This window comes from Saimiri boliviensis, chromosome 14, assembly GCF_048565385.1.
Source record: "Saimiri boliviensis isolate mSaiBol1 chromosome 14, mSaiBol1.pri, whole genome shotgun sequence".
NCBI lineage: Eukaryota > Metazoa > Chordata > Mammalia > Primates > Cebidae > Saimiri > Saimiri boliviensis.
The window spans coordinates 12,357,786-12,376,416 of record NC_133462.1 but is presented as its reverse complement, the minus strand read 5'-3'; the positions used below and the strand labels follow the sequence as shown (position 1 = coordinate 12,376,416).

Below are 18,631 nucleotides of genomic sequence, written 5' to 3'. Positions count from 1 at the left end.
CCTTGCCCGCTCTGGGCTACACTTTCCTTGGGCTGTGAATAATAAACAATTATGATGCCTCCCATTTATTGAGCAGTTCGTACGTGTATGTGCCAGGCACTTTACAGGCCTACCTTATTATAAGCTCACTACTGCCTTGTGAGATAGATAGAGTGCCATCTCCATATTAGCGAAAGGGCATCTGGGCCTCAGAGAGGACGAGTCAGTTGCTCAAAGCCATGCAGTTGGGACTTGAACTCAGTTCTGGCTGACTCTAGAATCTACTTCTACCAACCATGATAGATGTGACTTTCTAAGATCCTAAGAATTTCCTCTCCTAACATCTCAGGCAGAAAACTCCAGCAGGAAGTAGAATTCTGGTGTTTAATGATTTCCTCTCTGTCTTATATTCACTCTGGCAGTAAAGCAGGTGGAAATAAAAACATGCATTATTGGCTGAGTGCAGTGGCTCACGCCTGTAATTTCAGGACTTTGGGAGGCTGAGGCAGCAGATCTCTTGAGGTGAATCTGAGACCAGCCTGCCAACATTGTGAAACCCCGTCTCTATTAAAAATTTTAAAAAATTAGCTGGGCATGGTGGCACATGCCTGTAATCCCAGCTACTCAGGAGGCTGAGGCACAGGAATAGATTAAACCCAGGAGGCGGAGGTTGCAGTGAGCTGAAAAACACACACACACACACACACACACACACACACACACTTTATATATATATATATATATATATATATATATATATATATATATATTTTTTTTTTTTTTTGAGACGGAGTTTTACTCTTGTTACCCAGGCTGGAGTGCAATGGCGCGATCTCGGCTCACCGCAACCTCCGCCTCCTGGGTTCAGCCACTTCTCCTGTCTCAGCCTCCTGAGTAGCTGGGATTACAGGCACACGCCACCATGCCCAGCTAATTTTTTGTATTTTTCTTAGAGACGGGGTTTCACAATGTTGACCAGGATGGTCTCGATCTCTTGACCTCGTGATCCACCCGCCTCGGCCTCCCAAAGTGCTGGGATTACAGGCTTGAGCCACCGCGCCCGGCTTTTTTTTTTTTTTTTTTTTTGAGACAGAGTTTCGCTCTTGTTATCCAGGCTGGAGTGCAATGGCGCGATCTCAGCTCACCGCAACCTCCACCTCCTGGGTTCAGGCGATTCTCCTGCCTCAGCCTCCTGAGTAGCTGAGATTACAGGCACACGCCACCATGCCCAGCTAATGTTTTGTATTTTTAGTAGAGATGGGGTTTCACCGTGTTGACCAGGATGGTCTCGATCTCTTGACCTTGTGATCCACCCACCTCGGCCTCCCAAAGTGCTGGGATTACAGGCATGAGCCACCACGCCCAGCCTATAGTATACATATTTATATATAGTATGTATATTCATATGAGTAACACACACACATAGCTGGGCACAGTGGGTCATGCCTGTAAGCCCAGTACTTTGGGAAGCCAAGATGGGTGGGTCACCTGAGGTCAGAGGTTCAAGACCAGCCTAGCCAACGTGACAAAACTCTATCTCTACTAAAAATATGAAAAATTAGTCAGGTGTGGTGGCGCATGCCTGTAATCCCAGCTACTTGGGAAGCTGAGGCAGGAGTATCACTTGAACCTAGGAGGTGGAGGTTGCAGTGAGCTGAAATCATGCCATTGCACAGCAGCCTGGACAACAAGAGTGAAACTTCATCTCAACACACACACACACACACACACACACACACACACACACACACTGTATCATTGAATCCCAATCACAATTCTACAGGGATTATTAATTATTTATTATTAATAATTATTAATATTATTAATAATATTAATAATTAATATTATTAATTTCTTTTCACAGATGGGAAAACAGAGATTCAGACAAGTTAAGTAATTTATCCTCAGTCACACAGCAAGTCAGCAGTGAAGAGAGACTCAAGCCCATCTACTTAATTCACTGATCTCACACCCCAAAATATTAATAAATTATTATAAGTAATATGGTAGTTATTTGAAACTGGATCTCACTCTGTCACCAGGCTGGAGTGCAGTGGCACTATCAGCTCACTGCAGCCTAGGTCTCCCAGGCTCAAATGATCCTCCCACCTCAGACTTCTGAGTAGCTGGGACTACAGGCACCGACTACCATGCCTGGAAGGTTTTTTGTACTATTTAGTTTTTTTTTTTTAAATTTCCTGGAGTTACTGCTTTGTCAATCAGGTCTGATATTTTCAGCACTTTGTTTTTTTAGATGGGAGTCTCACTCTTTCACCAGGATGGAGTGCAGTGGTGCAATCTTGGCTCACTACAATCTCCACCTCCTGGGTTCAAGTGATTCTCCTGCCTCAGCCTCCTGAGTAGCTGGGACTACAGGCTCGTGCCACCATGACCAGCTAATTTTTGTATTTCTAGTAGAGATGGGGTTTCACCACGTTGGCCAGGATGGTCTCGATCTCTTGACCTCGTGATCCACCCAAGTCTGCCTACCGAAGTGCTGGGATTACAGGCTTGAGCCACCACGCCCAGCCTAGCAAAGGCTATTTTATAAAAGTTTCAGTATGTTGCCCAGACTGGTCTTGAACTCCTGAGCTCAAGCAGTCCTACCTATGTTAGCCTCCCAAAGTGCTGGGATTACAAGCATGAGCCATAGTGCCTAGCTAATATAGTAGCTATTCATAGCTTACACTACGTATCCTATTTATTTACTTATTTTTTTTTTTTTTTTTTTTGAGACGGAGTTTCGCTCTTGTTACCCAGGCTGGAGTGCAATGGCGCGATCTCGGCTCACCGCAACCTCCGCCTCCTGGGTTCAAGCAATTCTCCTGCCTCAGCCTCCTGAGTAGCTGGGATTACAGGCACGTGCCACCATGCCCAGCTAATTTTTTGTATCTTTAGTAGAGACGGGGTTTCACCATGTTGACCAGGATGGTCTCGATCTCTCGACCTCGTGATCCACCCGCCTCAGCCTCCCAAAGTGCTGGGATTACAGGCTTGAGCCACCGCGCCCGGCTGTATTTACTTATTTTTGAGACAGAGTCTCACTCTGTCACTTGGGCTGGAGTGCAGTGGCACGATCTTGGCTCACTGCAACCTCCACCTCCCTGGTTCAAGGGAGTCTCCTGCCTCAGCCTCCTGAGTAGCTGGGACTACAGTCATGAGCCACCATGCCCACCTAATTTATTATCTTTTCTTTTGTGTGTGTGTGTGTTTTTGGCAGAGATGGGATTTTGCCATGTTGGCCAGGCTGGTCTCAAACTCCTGGCCTCAAGTGATCTCCTTGTCTCGACCTCTCAAAGTGGTGAGATTACAGGTGTAAGCCGCTGCACCTGCCCATCTGGTGCTGTTTTAGGACTTTGTGTGCATTTAATAGCATATGTCAGTGGTGCGATCTTGGCTCATTGCAACCTCCGCCTCCTGGGTTCAAGGGATTCTCCTGCCTCAGTCTATTGAGTAGCTGGGACTACAGGCACCTGCCACCACACCAGGCTAATTTTTGTATTTTTAGTGAGACAGGGTTTCACCACATTGGCCAGGCTGGTCTTGAACTCCTGACCTTGTGATCCACCTGCCTCAGCCTCCCGAAGTCCTGGGATTAGAGGCGTGAGCCATGTGCCCAGCCCATTATTTACCTTTTACACTCAAGAAAATTGAGGCCCAAAGAGGTTAAGTGACTTGCCCAAGGTCACACAGCGTGGAACCAGGCAGTCTGGTTTCAGGGTCCACACTTAACCTTTGCGTTATCACCTGGCTCCTACCCAAAACCAAGCTCACCTGGCCCCTACCCAAAACCAAGCTCACCTGGCCTAGCTCTCTGCAGGCCAGTCCCTGGAAAGCGGCATTTGGCTGTGATTCCCCCCCACCTCCCCAGGGCTGGTCCCCCTGCCGTTTGTTCTCCCTTCACTCAGCCCTCCAGGGCCCCCATTGCCGACTTACCTTCGTTCACAGGGGGCCATGTCTGTTGGGGAGGCTGGGGGGCTGGGGTAGGGGGTTGTGGCTGAGGCTGTGGGGGCAGCTGGGGCTGTGGTTGTGGCTGGGGCTGCGGTTGTGGCTGGGCCTGTGATTGTGGCTGGGGCTGGGGAGGCAGCTTAGGTGGGGGTGCTCGGGTGAAGAGGGGGGACCCAGGGAGCATGGCGCGGCTGGCCCCCTGCTCCCAGAAGGCATTCTGCAGCTTGAAGATCATGCTGAGGGGGATGGGACGCTGGCGCGGGGCCGCGCGGGGCTGGGGGCTGGAGGGGGGCATGGGGATGCGGCTGACGGGCTGCCAGCTTCGAGGCAAAGTGCCCGACGGCCCCGCGGAGCCCAGCGAGCGGCGGTAGCTGCCAGCGTCTGAACGCCGGTCGCTGGCCAGAGGGGAGACCTTGTAATTGCGCGGAAGGGTGGCGCTGGTGAGGTTGTCCTGGGGAAGAGGGAAAGGAGAAGGGGATTGGGTGAGAGAGGAAGGGTGGAGGGAAGGCAAGGACAAAAAGCGAGAAGAGAGAGGTGAGGGAAGCCCTGGGAGTGAGGGAGAAGAATCGGTGAGGAAGGGGCAGAAACCCAGCACAGTGAAGGGAGAGCGTGGGAAAGGGCCCCCAGACCCAGATCGCAGCCACAAGCAGGAGACAGGCCGTGACCCCGCTCCCCAACCTTGCCCAGCCCCTCCTCCCCAAGCGTCTCGCCTCCTCACCTTGCCGGTGCCCCCCAGTCCGTCCAGGCTGCTCTCCCTCCAAGGCAACAGCTGCAGACCCGGCGAGGCGGGCCGTGCAAAGACGTCCAGGCCTGCGGGGCCAGTATCGTTAGGGTCTGGGGGCCGCCTCTGCTCCGGGTCCTCCACTCCCCGGGCCTCCACCACTCACGTTCGTAGCTCGCTGTCTGCGAAGACTTCTTCTCGTAAGCCACGTCCAGGTCAGACTCGTTCCAGGCTTTTGGGGGCCGCCGGCGCAGCGTCAGGTCGTCTGGGGAGAAGTTTTCAGTGAAGATGAGACGGGACGGGTGGCACACCCCGGATCCCGCCCGCTTCGGCCCGCCGGTCGGCCCCCGGGTTCACCTTGCGCGCGCAGAGGCGGGGCAAAGGCGCTACCACCCGCGCCCAGCAGGGAGCTCCCGAAGGCAGGCACGTCGTAGGCGGTGGCAGGGGGGCGCGGTGACGGCCCGCGCTCGGGGAAGAAGGCCTGGGGACCCTCCGCCAGGGGGCTGCCGCGGGGGGAGCCCGCGCGGCCCAGGAAGTCGAAAGGTGTAGGGGGACCCTGCTGGCGGAGTGGGCCGGGCCCGGGCCGCGGGGAGGGCGCACGGCCGAGGGAGCTGCCTGCGCCATCGAAGGCGCGGGGCCGGGGCGAGGGCGCGCGGTCCAGGCTGCCGTAGGCGTCCGGCTGCAGGTAGAGCGGGGTGCGCGGTGACGACGGACGGCCCTTGGGGGACAGTGGTCTGTAGGGGTGCAGGGTTGGGGCACTCTCTGATCGTCCGAACGGGGTGTCTGCACCTTCGGTGGCCGCCTTCCGGGGGGACCCTCGGCTGCCGAAGGGCTCAGGGATGGGGCTGGAGCTGTACCTGGGCGGCTGTGGGGAGGCCAGGACATTGACAGATCAAAGGAGACATTCGTGGAAGGGTTGATGTGTGTGTGTGTTGGGGGGGGGAGTAGAGAGGGGTCACCGGAGGTCAACCCAGAAGAGGCCCACCGGCGATGGAAATCCAGGCAGAGAGCGCAAGTGAGGAGTAGTGGGGAAGCAGCCTGAACCAGGGTCGTGGCTAGCCCGGTTACTGTGTCGCCTTTATGCCGCTTAGGTTAACGCCCCTTTCCTCCTGAGGGTCCTGACAGATGTCTACCTCCACCAGTCCCCTCTTCTTTTTCTCTTTCTTTCTTTTTTCTTTATTTTCTCTCTCCCTTTCCTTCCTTCCTTTTCTCCCTCCCTCCCTCCTTTTTCCCTCCCTCCCTCCCTCCCTTCCTTCTTCCTTCTTTCTTTCCAGAGTCTTGCTCTGTCACCCAGGCTGGAGTGCAGTGGCATGATCTCAGTTCACTGCAACCTCCGCCTCCCGGGTTCAAGCAATTCTCCTGCCTCAGCCTCCTGAGTAGCTGGGACTACAGGCACCCACCACCACCACACCTGGCTAATTTTTGTAATTTTAGTAGAGATGGAGTTTCACCATGTTAGCTAGGATGGTCTCTATCTCCTGACCTCAAATGATCCGCCTGCCTCGGCCTCCCAAAGTGCTGAGATAACAGACGTGAGCCACCGTGCCTGGCCAAATTTTTTAAAAAGTGTAGAGACTGGTCTCGAACTCTTAGGCTCAAGCAATTCTCTTGCCTTGCCCTTCCAAAGTGCTGGGGGTCCAAGCCTGAGCCATCCCACTCCAAAGTGCTGGGATTCCACGCCTGGTCCCCTTTTTTCAAGTTCCCTTGAACAGCCCACAGCCTGCATAACTGCATGGGGCAGTCTCGTCTGAAATCCAGGCCTCTGCTCTGGGGTGCAGAGAGAAGCTGGCTTTGGAGGTCAAGGTGGGGGACCAGGCTTACCCTAGAAGGGGCTCCGGCCTGCGGGCCCGGAGGCGCGGGAGAGTCTGACCACAGCGACTCCAGCTGCTTGGTCAGTTCATCCACCTTAGCCGCCGCCGTGTCCAGCTCCATCTGCTTCAGATCCATGTGCTTCATGGCCAGCGCTGGGGAGTCGGAAGTGGAGTTAAGGACCAGGCCTCCTGGCAGGGGCCGGCCTCAACATCCCCCACCCGCCGCCAAGGGCCCCCATCCGCCAGCCCCGCCCCCTACCCCAGCTCACACTGGAAGTTTAGGTCCAGAAAGTCCCGCGCGCTCTGGAATGCCTCGCTGTCCATGGTGCCAGCCGGAGCGGGCGCCTGCATGGTGGGAAGGGAGGGAGCCGGCTAAGACCCCGCCCCTCTAGACCCCGCCCTCAGGGAGCCGGGCACCCTCCGCCTTTACTTGGTTCCTGCCCCGCGGAAGCCCGATACCCTTCACCTGGCTGGGGAGTCCAAACTCCTCCAGAGCCAAGTCCATGCGCCACGGAGAAGTCCAAACCCGGTCTAAAGGCTCCGGAAAACTCACTCTCTTTCTTTTTTTTTCCTTTTACCTGGTCTAAAGGCTCTGGATAATTCACTTCTCTCTCTCTCTCTCTCTCTCTTTTTTTTTTTTTTTTTTTTTTGAGACGGATTATCTCGCTCTGTCACCCAGGCTGGAGTGCAGTGCCGCGATCTCGGCTCACTGCAACCTCCGCCTCCTGGGTTCAAGCGATTCTCCTGCCTCAGCCTTCCGAGTAGCCGAAACTACAAGTGTGCGCCAACACGCCCAGCTAATTTTTGTATTTGTAGTAGACACGGGGTTTTACCATGTTGGCCAAGCTGGTCCTGAATTCCTGACCTCAGGTGATTCACCCACCTCAGCCTCCCAAAGTTCTGGGATTACAGGCGTGAGCCACCGCGCCCAGCTGTGTCCATCTCTATCTCGGTCCTAAGAAGACCTGAATCATTCCTTCAAAAATTATCTATTAATCACCCACAATGTGCCAGGAAATAGGATGAAATAACTCAGAGTTACTGAATGTTTACTAGGGACCAGGTGGCACTGTGCTAGATCCTGTTTTTTGTTTGTTTGTTTCTTTGTTCATTTTGTTTTGTTTTTGAGATGGAGTCTCACTCTGTCACTAAGCTGGAGTGCAATGAAGCGATCTCGGCTCACTGCAACCTTCAACTTCCTGGTTCAAGTGATTCTCCTGCCTCAGCCTCCCGAGTAGCTGGGATTACACCCATATGCTACCGCGCCAGGCTAATCTTTGTATTTTTAGTAGAGATGGGGTTTCACTATGTTGGCCAGGATGATCTCGATCTCCTGACCTCGTAATCCGCCCTTGTTAACCTCCCAAGTGCTGGGACTATCGCACCCGGCCATGTTTTTGTTTTGTTTTTAATAGTAAATTCTGCTGTCTGCTGTGTACTAGACCCCACGCCTACTGCTTGGGGTATAATATAGTAAAAACAATAACCAGCCAGGCACGGTGGCTCACACCTGTAACCCCAGCACTTTGGAAGGCCGAGGTGGACAGATCACTTGAGGCCACAAGTTAGGGACCAGCCTGGCCAACATGGTGAAATCCCATCTCTACAAAAAAATACAAAAGTTAGCTGGGCATGGTGGCATGTGTCTGTAATCCCAGCTACTCAGGAAGCAGAGGCACAAGCCAGATCTGGGCACGGTGACTCACTCCCAGCACTCTGGGATGCCGAAGTGGGTAGATCACCTGAGGTGGGAAGTCTGAGACCAGCCTGACCAACATGGTGAAACCCCGTCTCTACTAAAAATACAAAATTAGCAGGGTGTAGTGGCATACACCTGTAATCCCAGCTACTTGGGAGTCTGAGGCAGGAGAATCGCTTGAATGGGGGAGGCAGAGGTGGCAGTGAGCCGAGATCGCACCATTGGACTCTAGCCGGGGCACCAAGAGCAAAACTCCGTCTCAAAGAAAAGTATGGATCGGAAACATGTATTCGAGGTCACCCTCCAAGAAGTCAGTAGTAACGTGTTTCACACCTGGATCCAACTTATTCTGGGTCATCTCCACCAGATTAGAGGGGTCCCAGAGGGAAGTGACCGCTCAGCTTCCTCTCCCTAGGGTCCCCATCCATCCAGTGGAGGTCTGGCTCTCACTGATCCATGGTTAACAAGAGGAAAAGGGAGGTGGCTGGGGCGGAGGGGTAGCTGTGGTCATTTGCCCAGTGGGAGGGAGCTAGGCCACCAGGAACCAGTCAGGCCGGCACCATCCCTATCCCATGCTAGCCACCACGCCCTCCAGCTCTTCCACCTCCCTGCTGCATCCACCGCTTAGCTCTGGTGGTACAGGCAGCCGGGCAGGCTGAGGCATGCTGATACCCGCCTCTGTTTGGAAAGTTGAAGGAGCAGAACCTGTTCGGGCTGGTGGCTCGTTTGGATGAACAGGGAGTGTGTGACCTTGGGTGTTGAGTCCTCTCTACTCCTTTGGCCTCAGTCTCCCCAATAGTGAAAGAAGAAGGGAAATCAGGGTTTTTTTTAGGGTCTCACTTTGTCACCCAGGCTGCAATTGTGACCCACTGCTGCCTCTCAACCTCCCGGCTCAACTGATCCTCCCACCTCAGCCTCCTGAGTCGCTGAGACTACAGGTATAGGCTTGCATCACCACAGCCAGCTAATTTTTAAAATTTTTTCTGTAGAGCCAGGGGTCTCACTTTGTTGCTCAGGCTGGCCTTGAACTCCTGGGTTCAAGCAATCCTCCTGCCTCAGCCTCCCAAAGTGCTGAGATTACAGGCAGGAGCCAACACACCCGGCCGAACCAGCTATTCTGGGAGGTCCCTTTAATCTCTATGAGCCCGAGACTTGGAAACTCTAAGAACTTTAGGAGTGTAACTAAAGTTCTACAGCACCTAAATCCCTCAACTAAAGAGTCTATTGTTGGAAAGTTTTAAGTCCAAGAGTCTACCTTTGGAACATTCTAGAATTCTCCAATTTGTCTAACCCAGAATTCTGTCTTTCTGCATCACATTCTACCTATTCCAGGATTGCACTGCTCTGGAAATCTAGATGGATGGTATGGTGGGGCTGGTAAAAGCATGGGTAACAAGTCAGACTTTAAGATTTTAAATCTGGGGGCCGGGTGTGGTAGCTTCCGCCTGTGATCCTTGCACTTTGGGAGGCTGAGATGTGAGGATCACTTGAGGCCAGGAGTTTAAGACCAAGCTGGACAATACAGTGAGACCGTGTTTCTTTAAAAAAAAAAAAAAAATCAAATAATCAAATCTGGCAGCACCACTGTCCAATCCTGAAAATAGTACCTCAGTTTTCTAATCTGTAAAATGGGGATAAATAACAGTTCACTTCCTAGGACTATTGTAAGAATCCACCTGGTCAGAAGGTTCAGGAATTCAGGGCTCTAAGAATTAAGGCCTTAGGAAGAAGAGACTACAGAAATCAAAACTCGAGCATTTAGAATTTCGGAGATAGACAAGAAATACTTTGTTAAGTGTCTGCTAAAACAGATAAATGGCTCCCTTCCCTTCCCTTCCCCTCTCCTCCCCTCTCCTCCTTCCAACCTCGGAAAAAGAAAAAAATTTAAAAAAAAAAAAACAAAAAACAAAAAACAGCAACAACAACAAAACAGATGAATGAGCAAGTCTGTGCAGCCTCTCTAATTCAGGCATTCCGGCAGTAAGTGACTTTTTTTTTTTTTTCAAGTTCTCTCTCGCACCTGTGCTCAGGCTGGTCTCAAACTCCTAGCCTCATGCCACCCTCCCCGTCTCAATCGCCCAAAGTGTTGGGATCACAGGCGTGAGCTACGGCGCCACGATCCCCAAATTTCCAGGATTCTCAGATTCCATGCTGACACTCTCCGGCTCTAAGGAAATGCCAACCCCGGGTGTGGGACTGTCGTGGGGACAGGCGGTCGGGACGTCGTGGCCGCCAGGGGGCGCCCAGGTCACGCCCCGACCCCCGCCCGCGCCTGAGCTCAGGCCCGGGGAATGCGCAGCGGGCCCGGGCAGGGGCCTCACATCCCGCGGCGAGGGAGCGGGGCCGGGCGCGGTGTAAGGGCGGGGCGCGGGGGTGGCGCGGACCGGGTGTCTTTTCCCAGGCCTCTGCCCCTGACCTCCGCCTCTCAGTCCTCTCCGCTGGGCTTCCCTGCAGCTCTAGCTCCGCGCTCTCCCGCGGGCTCCCGGCCACCCGCAGGTGCTCTCCCCTGGACTCCTCTCTCCGCTGCACCCCTGGCTCTCCTTCCCTGGCCTCCTCTGCACCCCAGCCAGGTGCTTCAGGGTAAAGGATCCTGTGGACTTCCTGGAGGAGTCATCTTTAGTAGCAACCGGGTCAGAGAGCCAGACTGAGCTGGGAACACCCAGGTCGAGCTTCGACAGCCCTTTCCTGTCACACTGAATCTGGGAGAGGCTCCCCTGTCTCGGAGACTCCGTTTCCTCCTTTGTGGCTGTCTACGGAATGCGCTAAGGCCGTTCCCGCTCTAAGCTTCTACTTGGACTTGTTTTTTCCCTTCTCTGTGCCTCCGTTTCCTCATGTATACCATGGGAAGAATTAATACCTTCACCTCAAAGGGGTATGAGGATTGAGTGACATAATTTATAAGCAGTAATTAGAATAATGCAGTGCGTGAAATACAGTTCACACATACAGGATCCTCACTACCAGGTGCCCTTGGCTGCTCATTATCATAGCCCAGGGTCTGGCAACAGAGTGAGAGGTTAAGACTCAACGTGATTTTTTTTTTCTCCCTAAAAGGGCCCTTTCAACTGTCTCTGAGATCCTAAAAGCCCTGAGTTCTGACACCCAGGGCCTCAACTTCCTGAGCCTTGCCTCTCAGGGTTCTAAATTCTCCCTATACATTCCTGAGTTTACTCAGTGAACACTCTCTGTCACTTAGGGACGGGTCGGGGATGTGTGTGTTAGGGGGGATCAGACGGATGGGGAGTGCGGGGGGTGGGCAGAGCCCTGGAAGATTCCAGACAGAAGCTGGCAAAAGCCCAGGGTGTGGGCAATATCCGCTCTCCAGCCTCCGTTTCTCCACTCGTAAGAAGGAGTCCTTCCCTGGCGTCAGCAAACTTCATTCAAAGCGAGACCTCGCCGTCGCTGGAGACTCCTCTAGACAATGACAGCCTTCCTAGCTACCTACCAGCCCTGACCTTGGCACACCCAGAGCCCTGTCTTGGCAGCCACGGTTATTATTTTTAATTTCATTTCAGGCTATCATCAAATGTCCTTCAAGCCCAGACACTGGGAAGCACCCTTCTCTCATCAGATGCCTGCCTCCCCCATTCTGTTTTTAATCCCCGCTCTGAGGACGCATGGGGGTGGAGAGAAGTGGGAGACAGAGGGAGGTGCCTGGTCCTGCCCTCCCCCAGCCTCAAGGACAGACAGACACCTCCAGAATTAGCCTCTGTCCCTCCCTTATCTCCCACAATACCTCAGGTCAGACAGATGGGCGTGGAGGTGACATTTCTCACCTCAGGGTCAGAGCAAGGATCCCAGAGGCAGAAGGTTAGGCAGAAAATCTGGCGGAGGTGGATGGAATCCCGTCCCCCAGAGAGCTGCAGAAGAAGGAGGAGGCTGAATCCTGACCCCACAAACTCTGCTGCCTGTGTGAGCTCCAAGCCTCAGTTTACCCCTTCCTCTCCGACTAATGGTTACATGCCAGGCTATGTAAACTTCCCAGAATCCAACTGCCGCTTTCCAGAATTCTACCCTGGGTTGTGGAACTACCTCTGCAAACCCAGCTGTTTCCCATCAATATAAGGCAATAGGGGATCCCACCTCCGCCAGGGGGTGCCCTGGGGCGGATGTCCCTTCTCTGGTTAGGCAGGTCTGACGCCCAGGTTAATGACATGTTGGGGTTCGCTCAGCGGCACAGAGGAGGTTGGAGATCTGCCTCGGTTTTCTCTCCTCCCCCGCCCCCATCCCGGAGCCGGAATGTCGGGGGAGAGCCGGGACACAGCCTCCGGAGGGACCCTGGGTACCAGTCCTTCTCCACTTCAGGAACCCAGGCTCCACTATCCCTGCCCCACCCTCAGTTCTGCTCAGAGACCTAGAAGATAGGTCAAGACAGCAGCTTGACGGTGGCAGGGTGGTCACCCATTCCTGAGCCCCGCCAGTCTGAGCCTCCCATTTCTGACCAAGACTCGGGGATTCGAACTCCTATACTACCCGAAAACTCGGCTTCCTGGAGCCCCCCAGTTCGAGGGACTCAAGAATCCCAGCTCCAGCGTCTCCCCGGGATGAAGGGGTCGAATCCCTCCATTCCAATAATTCAAGCCTCCGAACCCACTTTCTTCCCTCCAGTAAAACAGGCATCAGAGTTTCGTTCTAAGAATCCAGGCGTCTGCGCACCCCAAATTCCGCCCTGGGACCTGGCGTCCGAGTCCCCTCCCAATTCTCCCAGGGACGCTGGTGTTGGGCTCTTTCAGGGCCTCTGGTGCCCAGGAGGGTGAAACTCACGGACCCGGGGCAGATCCTGGCACCGGGGGGCTTCCTCCGGCTCGGGCTTCGGCTTTGGGGAGCGGAGAACGGGGCGGGGCGGGAGCCGGGAACAGGTTAGACGACGTGACTCCGGCTGGAGGGAGGCGGGTCCCTGAGGGGAGGGGGAGCCGAGGTCGCCTCGAGCACCTTGGGACTTGTAGTCCCGGAGGCGCAGGACGTAGACCGAGAAGTTCCCATTTGGATTCACCCACAGTCCATTTCACAGACAGGAAGGGCGAGGCCCAGAAACCGAGAGCGACCTGGCCACGGAGATACAGAAGAGCCGAGACGCCTGCCTCGCTGTGGCTGCAGGAGACTGACTTCTGAGCCCTTGCCCCTCCCCCTCAGGCGCAGTTTTCCCTTTCCGGATCAGTTTCCTCTCGGGTCTCTGAGCCCGAATCTCCCCGTCGGTAAAAAGTGCGGGTTGGATCTTTACAGGATCCCCGCAAAAGTTCAGTCTTAGTTTGGACTTCAATCCCCAGCAGCCTCCGCGAACGACGTCGGGAGAGTCTTCCCCTCCGGTCCTCTGGGAATTGTAGTCCCGGAGCCTGCAGGGGCTGCACCCGGGTGTCTCTCTCGCCCACGCGAAAGAAACCGTCTGGAGATCCCTGGTAGGGGAAACATTTCCCCTTCCCCTTGGCCCTCCCTCCGCTCTGGAAAGCCTCTCCCACCTGGGGAGAAGGGGTGGCCCAATTCTGGAGTAGGATCCTAAGTCTTGGCAGGGGGGCGGGAAGCAGCGCTGACACACCGGCCAGGAATGCAGTCGGGTCACCCTGTCTAGCCATCGTCCCAACCGCCGTGGCTCCAACCGCCGCCCCACGCAGGGCGGCCCCAGTGGGAAGGGGCGTGGGTGCGTCCCCCAAATCTGAGTCCACGTGCCGCTGTTTACACGCGCCCTGGGGCAGGGAGGAGTCGCCGATCAGGTCCCTTCCTGAAAGTCATCGAGGTTTGCCACGCACGAGACTAAACTCCTGAGGGCATCTGTAAGTTCCATTTGATCCACAAGCGCTACCTCGTCCCCTACACTACCCCACGCGTGTCGGGCTCCCGGGTCCGAGGCTCCGCCCTCGAGAACCACAAGCTCCTCCCCCTGTGTTTCCCGCTCCCCCGGAGTCCAGAAGCCCCGCCCCGGGCTGGAACTTCGTGCTTTCAGGACGGATTGCTCCCATTTCTCCATTTTCCCGCTTCTCCCAGTCAAGTTTTGAATTTCTGAGGCATCTGGGCCTCCCCAGAAGGGATGTAAAACAGAAAACACAGCCCTGCTAACTAGGATTCTTACCTCTTTAAGAATTTCAGACCAATCGACCTTCCTGTCTCTTTAAGACTTCGGAAAAGCAGTGTGGCTGCCCCTTTAAGGAGGCGTTGCAACAAACCATATTGGACAGACGATGGGGGGAACCTGTCGATACCTGACGGGCCTCGGACTCCAGAGAAACAGCGAATCAGTGGCTTACAGGAATAAATTTCTCTTAAAAAGTCTTTTTCCTCGCTTTTCTGCCCTGCACATGTGGAAAATTTCCCAGTTTTTCCTGCAGAACGGAGGTCGAGCGATGCCTCCCCCCGCGCTCTCGCACCAGTTGGGCGCTCCCGGATGAGGCCCTACCCATTTGGATCCACGTGGTCTGCAACAGGTTCGGAGCATCCCGGGCTCCCGGGTCGCCTGTGCTGTGGGTCTCGGGATGGAGGAGCCCCAGGCCGGTGGTGAGCGTGCAGGTTGACGGGCTGAGGAGGGTGCGCTGGTGGGAGGAGAAAGGGGCGCCCGGGAGGGTTCGGGTGGAAAAGGAGGCGTCCCCTGGAAGCAGGACTTGCGGAGAGCCTGCGTCTCCCAGTGGACGAACGGCAGTTCGGACGGAGAGGTGGTGTCTTGCGGGGGGCTACCGGTGGAGTAGGCGCCCCCTGGGGTTGGATCGGTGGAATTGAAGTCGTCCCGGGGGACAAATGGGCAGAGAAGAGAAACGGGGTTGAGGGGATTGGAGCGCTCACGAGGTTAAGACCAGTGGACCCACAGGTGCGTCCTGCAAGATTGGACCAACGAGGAGGTGTCAGATCCCCATTTCCCCTTCTGCTGCAGGTGCTGCTCGGTTCTCTTGTCCCTCCAACTTTACCGCGACGCCCCCAGCCCCAGAGTCCCCTCGTTTCTCTTTGGAGGCGCTCACGGATCCGGATACGGAGCTGTGGCTTATTCAGGCCCCTGCAGACTTTGCCCCAGACTGGTAAGTGGTCTTGTTGCCGGAAAAGAGGGTCCCGATCCAGGCCACAAGAGCGGGTTCTTGAATTTGTCACAGGAAAAAATTCGAGACGAGTCACAGAGCACAGTAAAAGCAAGGTCATTGGAAACTACTCCTTTACAGAGTAGAGTGTCCTCAGAAAGCGGAAGAAACCCACTGCCCTTTGTTAGTGTCTCTACCTCTAAGAAACTATAATTAAACTTGGAGCCGGGCGCGGTGGCTCAAGCCTGTAATCCCAGCTACTTAGGAGGCTGAGGCAGAATTGCCTGAGCCCAGGAGGTGGAGGTTGCGGTGAGCCGAGATCGCGCCATTGCACTCCAGCCTGGGTAACAAGAGCGAAACTCCGTCTCAAAAAAAAAAAAAAAAAAAAAGCAAAATTAGGGCAGGGCGCGGTGGCTCAAGCCTGTAATCCCAGCACTTTGGGAGGCCGAGGTGGGTGGATCACGAGGTCGAGAGATCGAGACTATCCTGGTCAACATGGTGAAACCCCGTCTCTACTAAAAATACAAAAAATTAGCTGGGCGTGGTGGCGCATGCCTGTAATCCCAGCTACTCAGGAGGCTGAGGCAGGAGAATTGCCTGAACCCAGGAGGCGGAGGTTGCGGTGAGCCGAGATCGCGCCATTGCACTCCAGCCTGGGTAACAAGAGCGAAACTCCATCTCAAAAAAAAAAAAAAAAAAAAAAAACTTGGAAGTGTGCAGATAAGCTCATTAAAGGTAGGGGCTATTAGTGTTATCCGTGACCATTAATCCTGCATCCTAAGCTTGCTCCTTTGTTGTCTTTACGTAGCGTGGGCTGCATTCTTAGGACGTCTGGACATTCTGCAGGTTTGGTGGGATGTGTCCTCTATGGCCATAAATATTCTGTAACTATAATTGGTGGTCACTTTGGGATGTGGTGGTTTTCAGGCCATAAGCATGAACTTTGTAAATGCCTAACTACTCACTTTTTTTTTTTTTTTTTTTTGAGATGGAGTTTCGCTCTTGTTACCCAGGCTGGAGTGCAATGGCGCGATCTCAGCTCACCGCAACCTCCGCCTCCTGGGTTCAGGCAATTCTCCTGCCTCAGTCTCCCGAGTAGCTGCGACTACAGGCGTGCGCCACCATGCCCAGCTAATTTTTGTATTTTTAGTAGAGACGGGGTTTCACCATGTTGTCCAGGTTGGTCTCGATCTCCTGACCTCGTGATCCACCCGCCTCGGCCTCCCAAAGTGCAGGGATTACAGGCTTGAGCCACCGCGCCCGGCTTACTCACTTTAAGATAGAGTCATTCTAGTCATGTTTTATTAAAAACCAGAGGCTGGTCGGGCACAGTGGCTCATGCCTGTAATCTCAGTACTTTGGGAGGCTGAGGCAGGTGGATCACTCGAGGTCAGGAGTGTAAGACCAGCCTGGCCAACGTGGTGAAATCCTGTGTCTATTAAAAATGCCAAAATTAGCCAGGTGTGGTGGCAGGCGCTTGGGAGGCTGAGGCAGGAGAATGGCTTGGACCCAGGAGGTGGAGGTTGCAGTGAGCTGAGATCGTGCCACTGCACTCCAGCCTGGGTGACAGAGCAAGATTCTGTCTCAAAACAAAACTAAACAAAACAGAAAACGAACAAAAAAAAGTTTGCCTCTCGGCCGGGCATGGTGGCTCATGCCTGTAATCCAAGCACTTTGGAGGCCAAGGCGGGCAGATCACCTGAGGTCAGGAGTTCAAGACCAGCCTGACCAACACGGTGAATCCCTGTCTTTAAAAAAAAAAAAAAAAAGTTTGCCTCTCCTCTTCCACTTAAGCCTCTCCTCCCTGATTCTCTCTAGCTTCAATGGGCGGCATGTGCCTCTCTCTGGCTCCCAGATCGTCAAGGGCAAGTTGGCAGGCAAGCGGCACCGCTATCGCGTCCTCAGCAGCTGTCCCCAGGCTGGAGAAGCAACCCTGCTGGCCCCCTCAACAGAGGCAGGAGGTGAACTCACCTGTGCCCCAGCCCCCCAGGGCAGCCTAAGGATCCTTGAGGGTCCCCAGCAATCCCTGTCAGGGAGCCCTCTGCAGCCCATTCCAGCCAGCCCCCCACCACAGATCCCCGCTGGCCTGAGGCCTCGGTTCTGTGCCTTTGGGGGCACCCCACCAGTCACAGGGCCGAGGTCAGCCTTGGTCCCCAATTCGCTCACTTCTGGGAGGAAGAAAAAGGAGATGCAGGTGACAGAGGCCCCCGTCACTCAGGAGGCAGTGAATGGGCACGGGACCCTGGAGGTGGACGTGGCTTTGGGGTCCCCAGAAATGGATGTGCGGAAGAAGAGGAAGAGGAAGAAGAAAAATCGGCAGCTGCAAGAACCAGAGGTGGCAGGGCCTGTGGAGACAGAGCCCACAGCAGAGACGCCGGAGCCTCTGGGCGTGCCGCTCCCGTCTACCACCAAGAAGAGGAAGAAGCAGCCCAAAGGGCCAGAAACCTTTGAGCCAGAAGAAAAGACAGCAGAGCTGGAATGGATGAACACTGAGCCTCTGGACGAGACAGCCCTGTCCCCGACCACAAAGAGAAAGAAGCAAAAGGAGGCAGGAGGAATGGAGCCAGAGGAGGGGGTGACAGTTGAGCCTCAGCTGCAGGTGAAGGCAGAGCCCCTGGAGGCGGCCGTCCCTCTGGCACCTACAAAGAAGAGGAAGAAAGAAAAGGGACAGACCGCAATGATGGAGCCGGGGATGGAGGCGACGGAGCCAGCGGAGCCAGAGATGAGCCCTCTGAAGCTCCCAGGGATGACGGAGCCTCAGCAGCCACATGGAGCTGAGCCTCAGGCCCAGGCAGCTCTGGCAGCTCCCAAGAAGAGGAGGAAGAAAGAACAGCAGCAAAATGCCCCAGTGGAGCCAGAGCCGGAGCTGGTGGAGCCGGAGCTGCCGGGGGAGCCTCAGGCAGCTCCCACATCCAGCGAGAAGAAGAAAAAGAAGAAAGAGAGAGGTCACACCGTCACTGAGCCAGGGACTGGGCTCACTGAGCCACCGGCGCCCGAGCGGCCACGGGAGGTAGAGCCTGAGGCCGGGGCAGCTCCAGGATCCACCAAGAAGAGGAAGAAGAGGAGGCGGGAACGCCACGTGCCAGAGACAGTGCCCCAGGAGGAGACGCCAGGGCCACCGCTGAACTCAGAGTCGGGAGAGGAGGCTCCTGCAGGCCGGGACAAGAAGCGGAAGCAGCAGCAGCCGCAGCCTGTGTAGTCTTCCCCAGGGAAACCGAGGAACTGAAGAACGCTGAAGATGCCCACCTGAGCCACGAGAAGGTGACAGCCCGAGAACCCTGCCCCAGAGATGGCACTAGCACAGCCAGCAGGAGCCTGGCCTGGGAAGACGCTTTATTATTACACTGGGGTCTCCTCCGCAGCTGCGGTCACCGGGGCACTTTCAAGAAGGGCTCGTGCAGGACATCAAACAGCCTCCGGGCCTGCGTGGGAGGGAGAAAGAAACCAGGAACCTGTTATTAAACGTTTCTTGGGTGAA

General features: G+C 55.0%; 3 protein-coding genes across 8 annotated transcripts in view; 1 reads left to right on the top strand and 2 right to left on the bottom strand.

Moving 5' to 3' along the window:
* Positions 1-14,239, bottom strand: part of PPP1R13L (protein phosphatase 1 regulatory subunit 13 like) — a 26,457-nt gene extending 12,218 nt beyond the window's left edge. Inside the window, exons 1-8 of one of the 5 annotated variants that reach the window (XM_039466482.2) lie at positions 12,927-13,153; positions 11,935-12,018; positions 6,729-6,804; positions 6,470-6,612; positions 5,006-5,513; positions 4,815-4,913; positions 4,646-4,737; positions 3,916-4,378 (exon numbers count right to left, since the gene is read on the bottom strand). In XM_039466482.2, coding sequence (XP_039322416.1) covers positions 3,916-4,378; positions 4,646-4,737; positions 4,815-4,913; positions 5,006-5,513; positions 6,470-6,612; positions 6,729-6,783 — 1,360 coding nt within the window. In that variant the 5' untranslated portion in view covers positions 6,784-6,804; positions 11,935-12,018; positions 12,927-13,153. The other 4 variants (XM_074386179.1, XM_039466483.2, XM_039466481.2 and 1 more) reach the window with 4 other exon arrangements.
* Positions 13,486-18,631, top strand: POLR1G (RNA polymerase I subunit G). Of its 2 annotated transcripts, XM_074386180.1 has the most exons (4): positions 13,486-13,926; positions 14,467-14,656; positions 15,015-15,156; positions 16,972-18,631. In XM_074386180.1, the coding sequence occupies exons 2-4, from the start codon at positions 14,623-14,625 to the stop codon at positions 18,350-18,352; spliced, it is 1,557 nt and encodes a 518-aa protein (XP_074242281.1). In that variant the 5' UTR covers positions 13,486-13,926; positions 14,467-14,622; the 3' UTR covers positions 18,353-18,631. The 2 variants fall into 2 exon arrangements, with proteins under 2 accessions (XP_074242281.1, XP_003940293.3); XM_003940244.4 differs by lacking the exon at positions 13,486-13,926 and having other exon boundaries at positions 14,539-14,644.
* ERCC1 (ERCC excision repair 1, endonuclease non-catalytic subunit) overlaps positions 18,467-18,631 on the bottom strand; it is a 70,823-nt gene continuing 70,658 nt past the window's right edge. Inside the window, exon 10 of the mRNA XM_074386181.1 lies at positions 18,467-18,575. Coding sequence (XP_074242282.1) covers positions 18,522-18,575 — 54 coding nt within the window. The 3' untranslated portion in view covers positions 18,467-18,521. The remainder of the gene's footprint in view (positions 18,576-18,631) is intronic.